The sequence below is a fragment of the Tinamus guttatus genome, unplaced genomic scaffold, assembly GCF_059628265.1.
Source record: "Tinamus guttatus ecotype Peru unplaced genomic scaffold, ASM5962826v1 Tinamus_guttatus_pri_ptg000030l, whole genome shotgun sequence".
Classification (NCBI taxonomy): domain Eukaryota; kingdom Metazoa; phylum Chordata; class Aves; order Tinamiformes; family Tinamidae; genus Tinamus; species Tinamus guttatus.
Genome location: NW_028288564.1, coordinates 1,558,510 through 1,578,871, shown reverse-complemented (window position 1 = coordinate 1,578,871; position 20,362 = coordinate 1,558,510). Strand labels below are relative to the sequence as shown.

Sequence of the window (20,362 nt, the reverse complement as noted above, 5' to 3'; positions counted from 1 at the left end):
GTTTTATAGAACTGATAGCACTGCTGGAAACCTACTGGCATTTCTAAGAGTAAGTCAAATATTTTTAAAACTGTTGAGCTGCATTAACTTCACCACACTGGGATAAATCCTTGTAATTCCTTTGCAGAAATGTCGTAGTACAGATTATAGTGCTGAAACACATATGTAAACTATTCTGTCAGTCAATGACAGTGGTTTTTCATGGGTTATAGATGCTGTACATGTAAAAAGTAGAACATGCAGCTTTACAAAAACTGTTTATTTAGCAAGCGCTATTTCAGTTTTATATTTGGTCAGTAATCATATATAACATAAAATGTGGGAGACTACTGGTTTGTGATAAGCATCCTCTCTTTGAAAGAAAGCAATGAAAGACAGTAATAGTCCCTCACATTATATTGGCTTTGATACCACTCATTCTTTTGAATTTTGACAGCTCCAAGTGCTCTGAGCCTATAAACTAGAATTATCATGACAGGAAAAGAATTTCAGTAAGAAAAGGACTGAAGTAATCAGAAAATGACCTGGAAATATGATAGCTGCTACTAGAACCTTAGTTCTAAATAATATTGCTCTTCCTACATTTTTTTTCCCTAGTTGCTGTATTGTTGCTACTTTGCTGTAATATTCCAGGAAGCACTTTTGTAAGCGATTTCTTCAAGTAGCACAGATTTGTGGGTTATAGGGGAACAAGAAGAATAAAGGAGTAGTGATGGCAACTGAAAACAGTCAATGTAGATTTCAAACTTTATTCCCAAGCAGCAAATTTGTTATCACACTGTATCAGTTCGAGCTATTTGCCTTGTATTCCCGCATACCTTGAGGTGACAGAAGGGCACACTAGCTGACTTCTATCAGTTAAAACAAGATTCTGACTTTTCTTTAGCCTATTTTTATATTTGTATGCAGCGGATATAATTCTAGAATAGTGAGGTGGCACTTTAACAGATAACAAAATAATCTTCCACCAGTGAGACCACTGAATCTATAGCTAAGTACCTATCATCTTGTACACCTGTAGTTTTTGCTCAGGAGAAATCCAAGTGTAACCTTACATAGAGACTAGGGACATAGTTCTATCGGATCCTTTGATCAGTAAACCTGACCAGTCATCCAAGCCTTAATGTATTCATGAATTTAGATGGCAACAGTCATTTTCAGCAAGGTCTCTGTTGATCAACACTAATGTGAGCAGAAAAGAAAGGAAAATTAAAGGAATGGAAAGAAACGGGAAGGAAAGTAGAAAGGGGAATGAGCAATGGGAAAGTCTGGGTACCGAATAATCTATTTTATGAAAATCTCTACAGAGGCATGTGACCTGTATAACCAGGGAATTCTGAGGGACTGTACACGGACCAGCCTTCTTACTTGCTTGAGTCATATTATATTCTTGGAGTTTGGGATTTTAGCTTGAAGAAGTTGAGTGCTGCTTTCTAGGCTTATGTTTCCTAAGTTTTTTTTTTTTTGTCTCAGTTACTGTTCATGATTAGGTGACCATTTACTTAGTGATTGGTTTCTGAACTGTACTTACACCTCTAGTTTTGCCTCTACAAAAAGCATACTGCAAAAGAAGCAATGTGAGTCTGTATTTCTTTTGCTTGTTAATTATTCATTTAAAAACTCTGAAAAGAAATTTTACTTTAAAGATAAAGGACACATTAAGCAACATTCCTGCCTTTTTCCTAATCTGTCGACTAAATCCACTCTGTAAACTCTCTCAGATCAACCAAAAGAGATAATGCGTTAAATTCTTCACAGGGATTCTGCTTTAATTGTTTTAGTAAATAAACTTGACCATGAAGAACCAATGATGAATAAAATGGTAAATTTAAGTAAGTAAGTACTCTTTTCCATTCTATTTAATCTGGGTACACATTGCTAGTTATTAGTGTCATAATCCCCCAGGTAACCAGGGAAAACGTCAAGAGTAAAGGATTTTTTACAATAGATGTTGCCCAATACCACAGAACTGAAGTGAGAAAGAAACTATGTAAGGAATAAAGTTTGTCACTTTTAATAGCTGGAGTGATTAATCAATGAACCAGATTTTCTGAGGAAGTAATAGAATTTCCCTTTCTTAAATTCCGTTAATCAAGGATCGATGTATTTCTGGAAGATGGGCTTATATTTTGTCAAACACATCATATCAGTTCAAATGAAGAGTAGCATCTCAGTGAAACATTCTGACCACAGGTTGGCAGACTAGATAATCTAATGATCCTTTTTGGAGGTGAATTCTTATTAATCCTTAAATAAGCTTCCTAGGGTAGGCAAGAACTGAATTTATAATGTGAACAATAAGCAAGTAAAATAAAAGTTAAAATAACATCGAAAACCCATCGTAAAGAAACACAGCTTCTTAAGCTTTGTTTTTCTTTACAGGTTGCTTTTCAGAAACTGAAGACAGCTACCATTAAAACAAGTGATTATGTTTAGAATCACAAATGTAGCTAATTAACAATACTGATTATGACTTAACCTGGAATACAAATGAGATCAGTAAATCTTATCACTAAAATCTATTCTAGGGTAATGCCTGTATTTGCTTGTATAGCAGAGTGAAAGGGATGGTCTGTCCAACAGGATTGGACATACCCAGAGCCCTCTAAAAACTCCTGATTTTTCAGAACAGCTATTTTTGGCTTAATGAGCATGCTTTTGTTTTGTTTCATGGCAGTTCCTCTTAATGCATACAAATATTGTATGAGCACCCGAATGACAGGCAAACCAAAATGTAGAATGACTCTCAAATGTGGTACCACAAGTGAAAGTAGATAATGTTTTAACAGTGGTTTATGAAGATGCTTTTCTCACTACATAAACACTTCTTGAGTGTCACTGGTTCTGTAGCTCTGGTCACAGTCCTTAGGAGAAAAAGAAAAGGCACATAAAAAAAGACAATATCCTTTTTTTTTTCAAATAGGTGAGCAAAATTCCACACAGCATATAAATTTATGCAATGGTATAAGAAGATTGGGGATTTTGCCGTCAATTCCTTTCATAACACCCCATAAACAACCTAATTATTTTCATGGTTATTCTGAACACAGAATTTTTCACAAAATTAGGAAAACTAACTCCAAGGTGTCTTTGAAGAGGGATATGCAAAAGGCCTTGATTATATATGCATTGTTAAGGTTTCTTCTCACTATACAAAGGACTGTACCTCAGACAGTGTTACCACAGTCTGATTTTGCTTTAGATATTCTGGCCGGGCTTTTTTTTTTTTTTTTTTTTTTTGAGACAGTGATACATATCATTTGATTACATACAGGGAAGCAACATAGATACTTTAAATAATCTTCTAATTTTTCTAATTCCAGTTTCAAGGCATCTCACATATGTCTGGGACAGAATCAAGACACAAACTCCTCTAGCGAAGATTTATTAACAGGTCTACTCAAGTCAATATCCGTAAAATACTCATTATAGTACACATTCAGCTCACTTGTAACATTTTCATTTCTGGATTCTGTCCTGAAAGAATCCATCAGAGTGCAATAAGGAAACTGGAATGTCTAATGTCAGAAACACTGTTAATTCTGTCCACTGTGAATTTTACCACCAGCGAGAGAAAAGAGTGCCTTAAAGAAAAGTTTCTTACAAAATCCCACAGTTGTTCTGAACAAATCTAAAGTAATCGAGCAATACCTGTACTTTCGCAAGAAAAGGTCAAATCAAAAAGAATACTGAGCTAACAAGATGATTCAGCAAGATGAAATTGTATTTCTTTTAACTTGACATTTAGACTGAATTAACATCCTGAACTTACTCAGAAAGCAAAGGAGCTCAAAGTAAATCCATTTACTTTTATATTGAGCAAATCCCAAATGTGTCAGAGTCACATGACCAAGCTCCTACTGAGCCTTGACCATCACGGAGCACAAAGGTACGAGTGGGGCAGAAGAGCTTTCTCACCACTGGAGAGTGAAAGAAAGCATACAAAAAGAAAGAGTTCCCACAAGTAGCACACAATTAATAAAAGGCCAAAACCAGATTGCCAATCGCAGCTACAATTTTTTCCCACAAAGGGCTCAGAGATTGATGTGAAAAGACCATGTTGAAGAGATATGAAAGTCAATTCTTTTAACTTGACATTTAGACTGAACTAATATCTTCAACTTACTCAACAAGCAAGGGAGATGAAAGTATTAGAACAGGCTTTTAGTGAGTGCCTGCAAGTCATACAAATGGTGAAACAGAAAAGCAATATCCAGTTGAATTATCCAGTGACTTTTCCAAAGGTGGGTGTATTTTCAGGTCCAGCTCTTTCTGAAGGTATCAGAACAGAGTTAAATGCTACTGGTACTTATATAGAGATTATCTATGATCAGAAACTAGTGCAATATTCGTCTTGTTTCGTCTGCAATATTCATCTGCAAGTTAATGGCTTTTTTGTAGTGTTTTGTAAATTTAAAATCAAGCTTTAAACATGCTCAGTGTGACTGCTGATATGTATGTGCTTCAGTGCTCACAGGGCAGACCAAGCTCCATTTATCATGGGAACTTTCTTCTATTTCAACTTCGTCTCAGAATATTTATGGGTTTGTCTCATTTCTACTTCTATGCAGGTGGTTTTATTCATACTTTGTTTATGATTAATATTTAATAGCCCAGAGATAAGCCAGCAAGATCACAGCGAAGTGGATATTTCTCTTTCCATACGTTCTGGTTGATTTCCGGAGAGGTGTTACATTATAAGATAAAATGGATGTTACAGCCTTCTAAAACACCACAATACTGTCGCTCAACCCCCTTTTATGTGACTAGAAGCAAAACTGTCTGATAATAACAGGATCCTCCAATTAAACATCTCACATGCCTTTTATTATCTAAGAAGCTGTTTAGACAACAGATCTCCTATTTGAATTTAGATTATTGCTCTTAAATACAACAGAAGGTATGGAATATACCCTAGAGGCAGCCCTATCAACTGTACTCAACTGTGATTAATCTAACTGCTTAGCAGATGTCACCTGTGCTATTAGAAACCAACAATTACTCATTCATGGTAAGTTAAAATCACCCTAGCTCAATCCAAAGACAGTTTTTCATTGTTTTAAGGTGTACATAGTGTATGCTTTTTAAAAGAATAACCATGGCAGGAAGATGCTTATCTAACAGAAAAGTGATGTCTTAGATCCAGAAATCTTAAAAAGGAAGACTGAACTTTCACTCTTTTTGCAAGAATGAAATTGTAATAAAAGAAGAAGAGTGAATCAAAGCTACAAACAGGACATTGGTTGTTACAATGACAGCTGTATGGAATATAAAAGTTAGGGAAGTCAATGGATTAAGTGCTGTCTTCTCAAAAATACCTTGAGAAATGAAGTAATATACTTCATATACATTTCTCTGAAGGAAACACGGGCAACTTATTGTATCTTTTCCTCTCCTAGCCTTTACCTGTCCAGTGGGGTACGGACTTACTGCATATAGACTCCTGTGATTTTGAAGATCTCTGTAGGTAAGCAGTTCAAGAGTTCGCTTGAAAACTCCACTTATTATTAATGAAGTTCAAATAAATAAAGTGTTTAGTAATAAGAGATGTGACACACTCTCTGTGGTATGATAGATCCATATCATTTCTCCTGGGAAGGTTCAGAATAAATGCTCTCTCACTGAGGCAGCTTCCTTCTAAAATTAAAAGTGTCAGGTGTAAACTGGAAATTGCCTGAATGGTATCTGTTTTCTTCCAGGAAGACCAGATGTTTTGAAGAGCCATATGCTAGAACTTAATTAAAAAAGCTGTAAAAGCTTCTACTCTCTTCTGCACAGCCTGTTTTCACTCTGACTGAGGCAGCGCTAGGCAGATCAGAGGGTTTTTGCTTCTGGATCTGCCCAGCTGCAGCTCTGTGACTGATGTGAGGTGCCCTGAACCCCAACTGACTACCACTCCTGTCCTCCCACTCCCACCTCCCTTTCTTATCCCCCTGCCATATTTATAAGAAAAAGATTTATGCTTTGCCAGAGGACTGCCGTGGTTGTACTGAAACAACCCCTTCGTCTCTGCTCCAAACTGCATTTGGTTTTCTAGAGAAAATTTGCAAACTTTATGGTGAAGCATCAGAGTTTGGCATTAAATTTGTGTTCAATCCAGTTGAGATAGACTGCATACTGAGTGCAGTAGGTTTATACTACCAAAGCTTAGGCTGTTGCCTAATTAAAAGCACTTAGATTGCTGTTGATTTTTTTTTAATAAATAAGAATAAAATGCAGCCTAAAATAGACATCTCTGTGTTTAAAATATTACTGCCATTTTCTGCTTGACCTCTTGAACTCCTTAATTTCTGCCATTATTTTGTCACTTGTGACAGTAGATCAGAAATCAGGCAAAGTCAGAATTATTCTAGTGCAACGTTTCTGCTCTAGGAAATTCACTCACAAAAGTGAAAATATTCTGTGGGAACATGCACATTTCTAGTGGAAGACAAAAAAAAATCCTATTTTTTTTTCTTGCTTCTTGACAGTTTGCCTGCCAGAGATATAAAATTCCTCCTTTCTGCTACCTCACAGAGATACTGTATTCAGGATTCTGGAAATAACAGGAATTGTAGCTCGTCAGCTGCAAGAATTTCCAGACTTTCTTATGCCATGTCCTGTTGGCTAATCAGCTGCTTTCACAGAGCACCAAGACCTTGAGTGGTTTCAGAGTGAAGAGACAACATCTCTTGACTTTACAACATCTGAACATCCTAGTGGAGCATGATGTGAAGAAAAAAAAAAAAACACTGCTGGTTTCCTAATCTGTGAAAAATAATGTGGTTGAGATTTTTTTTTATCCTTATTCAAGACAAGAAATCTCTCCTCCAAAAATCTCAAGCTGGGAGAGACCAGAAAGTCTATTTCCCAACCAGCTTTATTTAAAATAGTTTTCACAATTGTTCACAGAAGTCAACAGGGAAAAAAAAAGCCAGAAATTTAGAAATTCATGTGCACACAGAATCTTTTCATACAAGAAGCTGCCTTTAGGGAAGACAAGAAAATTCCAGTTTTCTTAAAACTAGATTAAAAGGAAACCTCTCTGGAAAAGACAGACATGGATCAGGCATGTATTTTTTTCAAGACATGAATGGCTATATCTATGTCCTTGAAATAAGATCAGCCTCTCAACCCCTGATCATCCAGCTTGCTTATCTCTTAGCATGCTTGGCTCCCCAGCAGTTTTGTGCTGGGATGGTTTATGATGAGGCCCTCAGCCAATATTTGAGAGGTAGAGAGCACCAGATGTAATTTGCTGTAGGGTGTATGGTCAAGGTTGCAGTAGTCGTAGGCTCCTTTCTCATCACCCTCAGACATCATATCTGCAGACCCGTGCTCACAAACCTCTCTGCCTTAGATCAGGGCACACCATAGCAACCCTCAGCTTCATGCTATAAAAGTTCACTACTTTAGTGACCTGGAGGGTAAACCTCATGTTATTCCAGGCACTTTCAGTTGGGGGAAAGAAGGAAAATATTAGCTACCATATTTGAAAACCAGAGAGATACTACGAAAGGTCCTGAGGAGTCTCAGGCCCAAATACTATGTATTTGTTCATAACCCTAGTATGTTTCCTGATCATGCAGAAACATGTCAACATTGAAAATGAAGTGATTTGCATGTGTAATCCTGTGTACAGAGTTTACACCAGTGCCAAAAATTCCATGTTTCTACTCTACAATTTGAGCAGCCATCCTGCCCACCTCACATAAATGTTAACATATTCAAGCATGTAGTGGTAGGACGACATAAGCTTGTGTCACCAAATTGCTGTATCTATCCTCATTTTACTCCTTTATATTCATATTATGGCAGAGATTGTTTCCACTGACAATAAATGCAGTGGAAATTTCATGGAAAATATGTAAACCTTCCAATTTACTACTACTTATATTCTAATGTTTTATATCACCTACTGTTTCTTATATTTCTTTTTAGTGAATATTATCACCAAATAAAGTATTAGACTGAAGTGGAAGGTTTGTCAAAATGGGTATCTATCACAGATGGTTTTAGTTAATTGGCATAAGTCAGAAAATACCAGACTTGCCAGCTAGAAATGACCTGCTAGAAATGACCTGCTCTTTCTAACCCTTTTTTGTAGATGAAATAGCTTGAGTGCAGAGTAGCTACAAATGACATTTTTATCTTATCTTGATTGTGGTAAATGATATGATCCATATCATAACTTTACATAGGTTAATATTTTTATGTTATTGACTGAGATAGATAGTAAAAGCCTGGCAGTTCCTTCCCTCTGGCACTCTGAACCTGAAGTTTCAGGATTTCTCAGGCACTGGAAGGAGGGCAAACATAAGGTATCCATGAATGGTAATAGTTACTGCAAAGGTCTGTGGCCAAATCCTATCTGAGGTTACAAATAACACAGAGATAACCTGGAGAAAACGGCTGAAAGAAGTCATTCTACATCTACTTGCATCTAGGCTCTCGAAAGTGTCTCTCCCAAGGAAACATCTCAACAGTGCTACCTGCAGGATAATTTGTTTTGCTCAAAGTTTGTTGCCAGATACCCTGCCTAAGGTCACAGCTTAGTCACCTAAGTGAAAACAGACTTCAGCAGAGTGAATAAATGCACCTCAAATTTTAGTGCTGAAATGCAAGTTAAAGAAGTTATTGATATATTGTACCCACTTCTCAAGCTCAAAGGAGATAACAGCTGTAATACAGTTGTGGTATTCCTGTTACATACTTTTGACAAAAGTTGTCTATTTTGAGATTAAATAATAATTCCTTAGAGGTTCATGTCTTATTCTATTGACTACAGAGGGACAGGAAACAAAAAATTTAAACTACATAAATGTCTGAAGTGTCTTGAATTTCTCAATATTAGCTGCTTTACTTCTGTAGAGTGAGAATAGTTGATAGAGTAATATCATCTTTCCACAGCATTTAAAAACCTGTGTGTATGCAGAACATGTACAATTGCCAAAAGAAAATTATTATGGAATTCTATTATATATTATATTATATATTATATATGGAATTATGGAAGAGAACTGGGTATGTAAAAAATGTTGTCAGAATAAAAGAAATGAAGGAAGCAATGGGAACTCAGGGCCTGTGAAAAGTGGTTGTGGAAGCTATCAGAGTATTTTTTTAGAAGAAAAGAAGCCAAGAAGTTTACATTTCTCTAAGATCAATTACAGATTGTGACATGATTCTAAACACAGCACAATAATACTAAATCTCTCTAGGAGAAGTGGCATTATTTTTGTCTCCTCTTCCCTTTTTTTTATTCTAAGATTTTCCATTGCTTTTTTCCATAATAGTTTTCAAAATAGTTGGTCCAAGATGTGACCTCACCTCATGCCTTTGAGAAGCTTCATCGTGGTAGAAGCCAAGCAGACTTGAGAATAACCTGATCTGTAAAGAATTGAATATTGATACATACTTCATGTAGCTTAATGAATTACAGTGTTCCTCTTTTTTGGAACAACAACAAAAAAAAGAGTAAAAAAGTCATGTCAGATGCTTTGCTTTTCCACTTGAGAAATGATTGAGACATTCAGAGAGAATTTTATTTCAATTGTGCTCAGAATTTAAAGCTCATTCTTAGTAATACAAATCCCAAACCTGACAAAAGAGGCAAGTTGTAAGTGCTGTCAGCACAGAAGCAAGAAGTGGCCCGTTACCAGCTTTGTGTTTAAGCTATGCAGTGGCTTACAATGCAGAATTTTGCAGAGCTCGAGTAACCTCTCAGCAAGGAAATGTTGAATATTGACTGCTATGTGCAAGCTGATGGCTGTGCAAGAATTTCAGAAATTCTGATTTTGATAATTTTCTTGAACATGCTGGCTATGAAACAGATGGTTACTTTATTGTATTTAAAAATCCGGCCGACCCCTTTCATTGTCTATGGTGAGATTTATTCCAGCTGTCTCAGCTGTACAGGAGGTGTATTTCAGTTAATATTCCATAGCCTCTTGATGACGTGACAGAAAATATCCATCCATTTTCAATGAAAATTGAATCTCTTCTGGCTTGCTAATTGTGATATCTTTACAACAAATTTTCAAAAGGAAAGGCAAATTATTTATCATTCTTCCTCTATACTGTCAGAAGCTTGGAGAGAATGCATACAGGAGGACCCAAAGTAAAGAAGTAACAATTACGAAAATACAGGCAAAAAGAAGCATATGTAGCTATCTAATTAATATAGATACCTGAGCATAGACACAGTTAGGGTCTAACGTATTTGACTCAAAATTAAATTAGACCCTAAAAGTGCGCAATAACAATTGAAAAAGGTGATTTATAGGAACCAAGTGACCACTACATCATCATTACCTGAATTGGATTTCTTAGGACTTCCTTTTAAATTAAATAACAGAAAAGATTTCTAGCTTTGCTTCTATAGTCATAGTCATAGGCCTATGACTATGAGGATGTTTTTACTTAGAGCTTTTAGAAAAGAGAATTAATGGTGTATAACTGTCATATTAGTTTTCTCAAGACAAGTCATCACTACAGCACCACTATTATGATAAAGTTTCAGAAAATACATTTTCTCTATAAACATACAAATGAAGCATATGAAGGAATGATGAAACAATTGTTACTTTTCCATTATATTCCTTCCATTATCTGAAGATAATTTATTTTCCTTTTAAATCACTGAGTATTCCAACCTAATGCATTGTCTTCATAAAAAAAACAATTTCCAAATGATTTCCAAATGAGCTTGAGAACAGGAAACATTTGCAGGAGTGATCTTTCTGCTTTATAATCCTTCCTTGACTGCTTGAAGAGTAATGATGCAATAATTTCTTTTACAGGTATTTTTAACTATTCCAAATGATACAGACATAAAACAGAATTTCTTAATCCTGTTTTATGTTTAATCCTGTTCCTTAATCCTGTTTTCTTTTTAATCAGAAGTAATAAAAGTCTACATTTCTTCTTTCTTTTTTCTCTGTTACATTCTTCAGGAGCATAGTAGATTTCAACCACTACTGTTAGGTATACTGAATGCTTTAAAAGAATACAACAATGTTGAAACCTCATCCACAGAATTCAAAAGGATTTTTCAATGTTTAGAATTAAGCTGCAATTTCATTATTGGGCTTTATTCCTTAATCAAATAAGAGATGGAAGTACCTTCGCCCTGCCCCAATAAATTTAGCAATTTAGTGTCTGGAAGAGGAGTAAGAAATGTAGGACATGGCAAATTTGTGGAGTATAACCTGACCTTCCCTGTTCCATTACAACATAACAATATTACAAAAGGTTTGGGGATGGGATATAAAAGAGGATCTTGCTCTTCTAAGATACTTGGAAGTTATAAGTCAAGTGGGTCTTTACAGAAGAAACAAAAAAGTTGCTGTACTGGGAGAATCTGAACTGTTCTTTTGGTCACTGGTTAAATTAGCACTTTTTAAGGAATTAAGTCTTAAAACTTCTATCATAGAATGAAGGACTAGGCATACTGTTAAGGCTAGTTTCTCATTCAAGTGAGGGAACGCAGTAGCTGTTTTTCATATCTATTTTTTCCTTGTTATTACAAGGGAAATGAAAAAGAAGAAAAAACACAAAAGTAGCATACTAGGTGAGATCACGAGTCCATCTGCTCTAGAACTCTGTCTTTACTAGAGGTTACAGCTTCTCAGTGAAAAGGGACAAAAAGATCTAATGTGCTTCAAAAGTAAATTAGAGCCTTGGTTTTTGAAAATAAGATAAAACCAAATTGAAAATTGCAGTAGAAGGCCTTGTTTCTTTCAGCTCTAAAAGGAATCAGTGTCACCACGTCTCTTTGCCTACTTCAGCACAGGCTGTTGCACTACACAAGAATTGCATACTCAAATGTGCAGCGTGATTACACTACGATTTTTGTTTTAAGTATTCATACTCTGTTCACATTCCCTCTTGCTGTTTTCAATGTCCTAGTTATGTTCCACAAGGAGCTTTTGAACTTTGATGAAGATTTTCAATGAGAAGAACCACAATAACACTTTCTGCAAAATCAACTTGTAAAGTTTGGAACAATGTGCTGGGCAGAATTTTTGTATGAAAGCAGGACATAAATGCAGAATGAAGAGATCTCTTTCTAATGTTTTACTAATTTTCATTAGGTTTGTATGAGTTCGTAAAATCCAGTGAGGAATTTTAATCTTATTCCACCCTCTATGCTGTCGTGATCACAATGCTAATCTCTGTAGTTGTACATATGGGAGCCCACTTTTCAAGCTGTAAACAACTGACATTGATTTTAAACATAACATTTTTCCAGAGGAAAATACTGGTGGATTCATAGGGAACTATCACAAGCCAAAAATTAAAAATATATATATGAATATAATATCAGAAAATAAGCTATTCTCAATTTCTTCTGTTTCCTCTTGAAAATGCATGTGAACAGAATATATGTGAATAAAATTTTGTGAAGTACAAAGTGAGGTATCCACTGCATCTATAAAAGAACTTAAAGAAGAAACTGATTTTCAACATCTGCAGCATTTGAGTAACAGGCCTAGTTAACACGAGTGAAAATATGGACTCGACGGGGAAAAAACAAATCTAATAAAAATTTGGCATTTCTGTATGCCTTAAAATCTGTCACAATGCCAAGATCCCTTAAATCTTCTGAAATTATAGGGTTCCCCCCCGCCCGCCACCCCATTTTCAACATTACTTTGCTTAGTATCTCCAAAATGCTCTTACTGCCCAGAGCTCATCCACTGCAGCAGTTTCCAGGGCTATCACTTTTTCCTGCAGCCCAACCTTTCAGGCTTGGCTGTGCTTGACTCCTTTGAGTACATTGCACAGGGATGGTAGTAAAGGCCCTCCACAGAACCAGACTCAGCTGGTCCAAATAAAGTCTCTCTCAGGGAGAAAAAAAAAACACACACACACACATATCTTAAAAGAAAATATTTGAGCAACTCCTAAGGGTCTTCAGACTTGATAAATGTTAAGAACTCTAAAACTATTTGCTGTTAGCCTCATTCATACAGGGTGCTACATTCATACAGGTGCTACAGACTTGCAATTTCATTGAAATTTCTTTTAAAAAATTATTAAAGAGTCTGCATTACTGAAATCCATGTGCCTTTTACCACTACATGGATTGTCGGTGATTTTGTAAAATCTAGTAATACCTAGAGTGACAGAATGCTACAATGCCTGACTAAATTTAGAGGGGAAAGAAAAAAAGAGAAAGAGAGAGAGAGAGAAAAAAGCAGACCTATAATTACAGTCCCTGCAAAGAGAAAATGCAGGCAGCATGCCAATTCTTGCATTAACTATCCCAAACTTATTAAGACATTTCTTCTACCTCAATTAATTTACATTGCACTACTATTAATGGCATAACTCCTGCACTCTGGATCTCAAGATACAAACTATTAATGCTATAGTACAGTAACATACAATCTCCTATATATGCATTTCATACGTTTGCAAGATATTTTAGAAAATTTACATAGCAGCTGAAGACTGGATAATGTGCTTATTAGGTCTGCAATATTCTCACATTTCTTCTAATATACTACAGAGTATACCACAGAAAGACTCTTTTTAATCTATGAGACAAGTAAATAGTCGTGTTGCAAGCTGATGATTTGTTAATCAGTAGTAACAACATAACAATTTACACGGTAACCTCTATTTTTTTTTGTATTACTCTACCTAAACTCTGCAAGTTTGCAAGAACTACTCTATTGTTACCTGCCCATTGTTCTTTTCTTCTGGTGTGAAATACAATCTGTTTTAGCATTTCACAATCATCTACCCTGTTTATTACAGTGTAGTTGGAGGACCCAAAACTGAAGAAAAAATGTATTCAATTATATAACAATATAATCTTTGGAAATTTACATAGATACCACAGAAAATTTAGGAAATGCAAGATTTCAGATTTGTCATATGATGCTGAGTTTTCTTATTAAGATTCCTATGGATGAAATAAAACTTATGGAAATCTGGTAACAACCTGAAAATCTTAAACGTTTTTTACAAAAATTAAAGGTTCAGCTTTTCAAGACTTCATCAATGTTCAGGCTCTTGTTATGGCCTTGCATTTTAACAACCTTAGAAGAGATACAATATGATCCTTGTTGGAGTTCCTTTATATTTAATAAATCTCATCTCCCTAAGGCCTGATCTTGCAACAGCTCATGCAAGATCCAAGTTTGATTCTTTTTCACTCCCCCCATTTGCAATATTTCTTGGGGATCCCTAACCTCAGTGTCCCAAGGATCTCTTTCTCACTCCGGAAAGCATTGAAGAGAGAGGACTGTGAAGAAGGCTACTACTTCTCCTCCCTCACCCCACTTTTCTTTTTAAACATATTTGCCCGATTAATCAATAAATCTAGTCACCCCAAGTCAGAGACATCCTCATGTCTAAATATAAAATGTCTATAGATTGATAGATTGCTTATATCTTTTCACTAATACTTTGTTTGTTCAGTATTTTTGCCACACCTACTTGAAAGCTATTAGGCAGATTTGTGAGATAAGTTTCATAAAGTTAAATTTCAGAAAAGCTGTTTAAAATTTTTCCAAGGGAATTTTTTTCCATATTACTATTTCACAGCATTAAAATAAGTATTAATGTATGATTCATCAAAGGCATTTTATTGGCCTGCCCAGCACTCCACCAGGAAAAGATTTCCCACTTGGGCTTTGAGTGTTCAGAAAGTTTTGACAAATTATAGAAAAGGCTTGACCTTAAGTCTTTATGACTAATCAGAAGTGAACTACACCACTTTAAATCTGATTAAGAGCCTCTACTCTGGGATTTACTGCTTTCCCTTTTTTTTTTTTAATTTTTCCTCATTTAGCACCTTAGTTAATTTGTCTGAACATTTTAAAGAATCGCTTTATAGAGAACACCTCTATTTTAGAGCGCACCTCATCATTATTTATCACTAAGCCATTTCATTACTGTCTCGAGAGCACTAAAACTTCACAGTCCTGTATCCCTTGGCAGGGTCTTTTTGAACATTAATTTTGGAATATCTGCAGTATACCTTAAACCAGTTAGATGAGTACCTTAGCATTATTTTAAACAATTTAAGGAAACTTTCAAATTTGGCCTAGAAGTACCAGGAGAAACAGATCCCTGGGCTGTCTCTGCAGACTGTGACAGAATTGCAGTAATGCATAACTAGGTAATGGAGATGATCAGCAGATGTCTCAGCTCAGCCTGCACCATCAGTAACGTGCAGTGACTTACCTGCTTAACAGCATAGAGGAGCCGACCATAGCAGTACACCATCACCACCACAGGAACAACCAAGCAGAATATGAAGAGGCAGATGATGTAGGATGTGGACTTGGACGACTCAGAGGACCAGTGTACTGAACAACTGGTCCCCGCACCCTCTATCCCATAACTGCTCCATCCGATCAGAGGTGGCACAGTCCAGAGCAGGGAGTAAATCCACGAACCGCCAACCGCCAGCAAGGCTTTCCGATAGTCAGCGCTGCGCTTGTTGCACAGGGTGAGAGTGCTGTATCGCTCGTAGGATAGGACAGCCAAGGAGATCAGGGACACAATTCCTGCAACCAACAAAGCAGTGTGAACGCTTACTTTCACTGTTTTAGCTGGCAATGCTTTCAAAATCTGAGAAACTAGACCCTTTTCTGTTTATTACCTTATCTGAAGCAGCAATGAAAGCTATTTGTGATATTCTCTACTTTTAAATCCATGCTGGACTGTCTTGCTCTGTCCAGCACATCAATTTTTGTTTAAATCACATACAGCTTGCTGGAAGACTTTCATACTTAAGAGTTACTACTCTTCTAGGCAGGTTTTCAAAGTTACCTGTTTTAGAATTACATAAGGGAAATCCTTCCTCTCCACATGAACTAATAAATTGTTGAAAGGTTTCCTTACTAAGAAAAATTCAGGTTTTGAGTTCCATGAGCCTTTTCCAATATTGCATTAACTTTCAGACATGTAAAACCCTATATTTTCAAGATTAAAAGTCCAAAAATGGAGGAAGTTTTTTCTTGCATTGCTGCTTCATCATCCAGATGTATCTTCAGTTCTGATCACAGCCAGAGCCACCAATTCTTTGCATGAGTTTAATACGGCAAGTCACAATTTTATTTAGATATACATCATATAATCTGGCAAGTATTGATTTAGCATTGACGCCAAGGCACTGGAAACCACCTGTATCCTCCAGCAGATCTAAAAATCTGGGCTCAACTCTCTTCTCCAAGGTTCAAGGATCCCACTTCCTTCACAAATCTTTCTATTTTTTCTTGACTCACTCCTAGTCATGAATCAGTGTTTTACAGCTACTTTCCATTTTTTTCTCTCCTTCCGCTAGCCATTGGCCACAGAACACTGGATACTAGTTCGTGGGACTTACTACAGAAGGTACTTGTTACAAGAAATTACATGTTACAAGATCATCTTTTCCAAATGGGGTCTGGACCCCTGCTTTTGGTCCTTCAAGATGCCAAACCTGAATCAATCCAGACTTCTTTGCTCTTTTCAGGAAAATTTCTTCTTGATCCTTTTGTTACTGTAAGGAAAGTTTGCAATACTATGAGGCATACACTAACAAATTCTCTGAGTGAATAACACCTACTTCCTGAAAATCTGAAAAAAAAAATAGCCAATCTATAAGGAAATCCACAGCTGTAATTTATTTCCCCCAATTTGGGGAGAAACTACTAGTTTTTCCTGGAGTTCCCTCCCACATGTGCAGTGGTAATAAGTCAAAGACTCACCAGAAGACAGCGCTGGTCCATGTTGTCAAAACACTCTCCCCACACCATACATAGTCTGTAAGCAGTGGGAGATCCTTCACCAGGACAGAATCTCATTTCTCCTTCCTCTGAAATTCAGGCACCCATTTCCTGGTGAGCCTAGGAAATCTACTCAGGGTGCTCAGACTTTCCTGGCTCAGGATCCTGCTTCCTGCATGGATGCTGGCTCTCACTCTACCTCTTGTACCTACAGCTGCGCTATTACCCAGCAGCTTCTCATGATTTATTTTGTCTTGATTTACAGTATTCTTTTACATTTCATCCCATTTTTGTCTACTAGCTAACAGGGAAAAGAATATTTAGCTTATTTTCCTGCTTCTATTTATGATAAATGCCTTTAGAGCAGTGGATCTGGAGGTAATTACAGGCCAGGAATACAGGATTCCTTGCTTTGAGCCAAAGAAAACTTCTTTCTTTGAATTAAGAATCAGTTATTTAATTAGGAGCATGACATTGTCAGTCAAGAAATAATAAAGTATCAGCAATCAGACAAAAACACAAAAACCTCATGCATTTTCCTTTAAATTATAGCAAATATTTTTCTTCTCTGCACAAAAGATGACTGCAGACTCTTAATTACCTATCTTGGCAAGAGCCATTTCATCTTCACTCACCTTTTATCACTGAGTTCCACTGATATGACACATATTATATTATTCTCTGGAATATATGGACAGGAATATATGGAATCCCAAACAACAGGAGGTTTCCCTTGCACCCTCTCCCCCTCACCCCCTTTCAACATTTATCATTTTTGTCACAGTAAGACTTAAGGCTTATACTATATTTGAATTTGTTAACAGCAGTGAAATTAATATGAGGCTACATTGACTTCTAGTGCATTTCAAAACAAGCGGAAAAGAGGAAAGCACTAAAGGGGCAGACCATAGAAGACACTAAAAGAACACCATGATTTTTATGCAGAATGTATTAAACCAGGATATGATAGCCTTCAGGAAAACTACTTCAAAAGCATGAAACAGGTGTTCTGGAGGCAGAATAGGGTGAAATTAAGAACTGAAAATAGAAGAAAAATAAAACCAAGTAGCCTTTTCCTACAGTGAAATTCATTCAAGCGAAATGGTTGAAAGTAATAAAAGCACCTAACAGAGACAACAGAGGCTATGGCCACCCATCTCTCCATCTATTTAAAGTGACCCTGTGCAGTGCACACACAAAGTTACTAGATGTGACATGAGCCTCTTCACCCCAACACTGCAGCTCCAGCCAACTGTGTTAAAGAAGGACCTTTCATTTTGACATAGAAGGCAAATCTGGACAAAACTAACATAAGATACATGTCAAGATATAATCCTATCCCAATACTGCAGCAGATTATGAGCCCTGAAAACTCTCCACAATTTCTATTTGCTAAAAATATCCTCAGTCTTTCAATTTAAGAAAAAATAATTTATCCAACCTGATTACTTTACAAGTCCAAGAGCTGAACCTTGGGAAGCTACCACTATGGTGAATGATAGCAAATACACAGGTGTAATTTGTTGGACTGAATGTACATAATTTCATAAAAAGGCAAAAATAAGTTTTGATATACAGCATGTAGTTTGAAACTGGGTTGAAGTAATATATATATATTATAGATATATAATAGATAGATAGATAGATAGATAGATAGATAGATAGATAGATAGATAGATAACAGATGCTGAATGAGCTGTCAGGAGTAGAGAGAAGCTCACTGCTGAATGCCAGGAGTGAAGACCAGATGTTGCTGCAGCACCTCCCTGGACTACACTGCCAATGCCCATGCAGGGGCTGCATTCCTACAGCACCAAGTTTTCCTGCAAGCTTATTCCCTGCTTAGGTGAGGGAAGAGTGGGCAGGAGGCCATTGTTGGTGAGAATGCATGAAAAGCAAAAGCACCACATGCCTAAACCAACTCTTCTGTTTCATCAGTGCAACTGAGAGGGTTTCTAGCCTGTCTTGAGGACAGGTTTCCATGCCTTTATTTACATATTTATTTTTGTCCTGAAAAGTTTCAGATGCGAAACGAACACATTTCAGTAGTTTCTCAGGAAGCCAGTGGAACTCTGGACTGTGAAGCCATCTTGTAATCCTATTTAGATAAAGTAGCATAAAGCTCCTTATTCTTCTTTGCATTTCAGAATTTTCTTAATGTCTTATGTGTGTAGCCATTGATAGAAATCCCAGTTATCCCGTGTTCTGTTCCACACCATATCTGTTGCAGCCAAGTGAATTTGTTTGAATCTCGGCTTCAATGGGGGAAGAGTGGACAAAAAAAAAAAAAAAAGGCAATTAAATACTTCAGAGTAGGGGTTGATGACCAAGATTCCATAGCCTTAATAGCCAGAAAACAAATTTTAAAAGATCTTGAAATTTTAAAAACAAAAAAAACTATATAACTTATAACTTTAAAGATAATTACAATGCTTTAGCCTTAGCGTTTAATTCTTATTTTATAGTAACATTTACTACTGGATAGACTGCATGCATGAATTTCAAATGAGTAATGTTCTATAAAATTGCAACAAAATTTATTTAAGGAATTCTATATATAAGTTTAATCTTCTCCAAGAAATATTCAAGGACTTGAACTCATATCAGGACATATCAGGACAGAAGTCAAAGACACCGAGAAACTTAATTTTCTCCCCCAGCATTTAAATCATAAACAGGAACGAAGCCAGCTTTTCTATAAACAGCACTGAGAGATGACATAAAAACCCTTTGCAAATTGCATTAGAGGAAAAAATAGTTCTTTAAAATTTAGCCATTGAAATAAGCGACTTAGAGACGAGCTGAGTCTGAGGCATCAGACTCTTCTAGAAAGCAATGAATTGCAGTAAGTAAATTGCAAGAAATTCAATTTCAAGTCATAAACCAGGACAGACATCCATTTATTGGATTGCCATCTGAGACATTATCTACTATTTACTTTTTTTTTTTAATAATAAAAAAAACCTCTTTACATTTCTTCATGAAAGGACAGCACAGGGAGCATTGCATTACATGAAGGGCACAACGAATTGCTGAGCTTTGTTCCCTTGAGCACCAATTAAGAATATTATGTTTTCATATTACTTTTTGGTGTTTCACGCTGCTCCTGTGATGCAGTTATTGGAAACAGGAGGCAGGTTGCCAGTGGCCTGAGGGTTATGAAAAATTAAGAATTCTAGAGATTCTACCTGCACCAGGCAAGTGTTTTGACTACTAACTTATGTACGTTTGGCCTCCTGGAGTTCCCTGGTCATTATCCCACACTGCAATTGGGCTCCTGGATGATGAAGGCTGCGTGACAGAAGGTATATCTTACACTGTGCTTCTGAAAGAAAAGAGAGTGGAGAGTCTTCATATATTTATGAGGGCCCATACATATATGCATATGTGCATATATTTTATCATGAAGCACCTTTTCCACAATATCCTGGGAAGGAGAATACACGCACAGGAAAAAGAAGAAGAGGCAACAGCTTGGAGCAGCAGCTGGCAGTCTGAGACCCATGGAAAGCCACTCCTGCCATCCCTCCTTTCCAAATGAGGTCACCATGTGATGCAGAATAGCAAAACCAGGAAAATATACAATCAAGAAAGAGTATTGCAAGGACATTCATGTGTCTGGTCTCGGCTTAGAATGTCACGTTCAAAATTTTCCA

The 20,362-nt window shown here is 36.5% G+C and overlaps 1 protein-coding gene across 1 annotated transcript in view; it reads right to left on the bottom strand.

Moving 5' to 3' along the window:
• The window catches only part of LOC148596123 (opsin-3-like), a 47,217-nt gene that overhangs the window by 15,309 nt on the left and 11,546 nt on the right, over positions 1-20,362 (bottom strand). Inside the window, exon 2 of the mRNA XM_088529964.1 lies at positions 15,178-15,503. Coding sequence (XP_088386090.1) covers positions 15,178-15,503 — 326 coding nt within the window. The remainder of the gene's footprint in view (positions 1-15,177; positions 15,504-20,362) is intronic.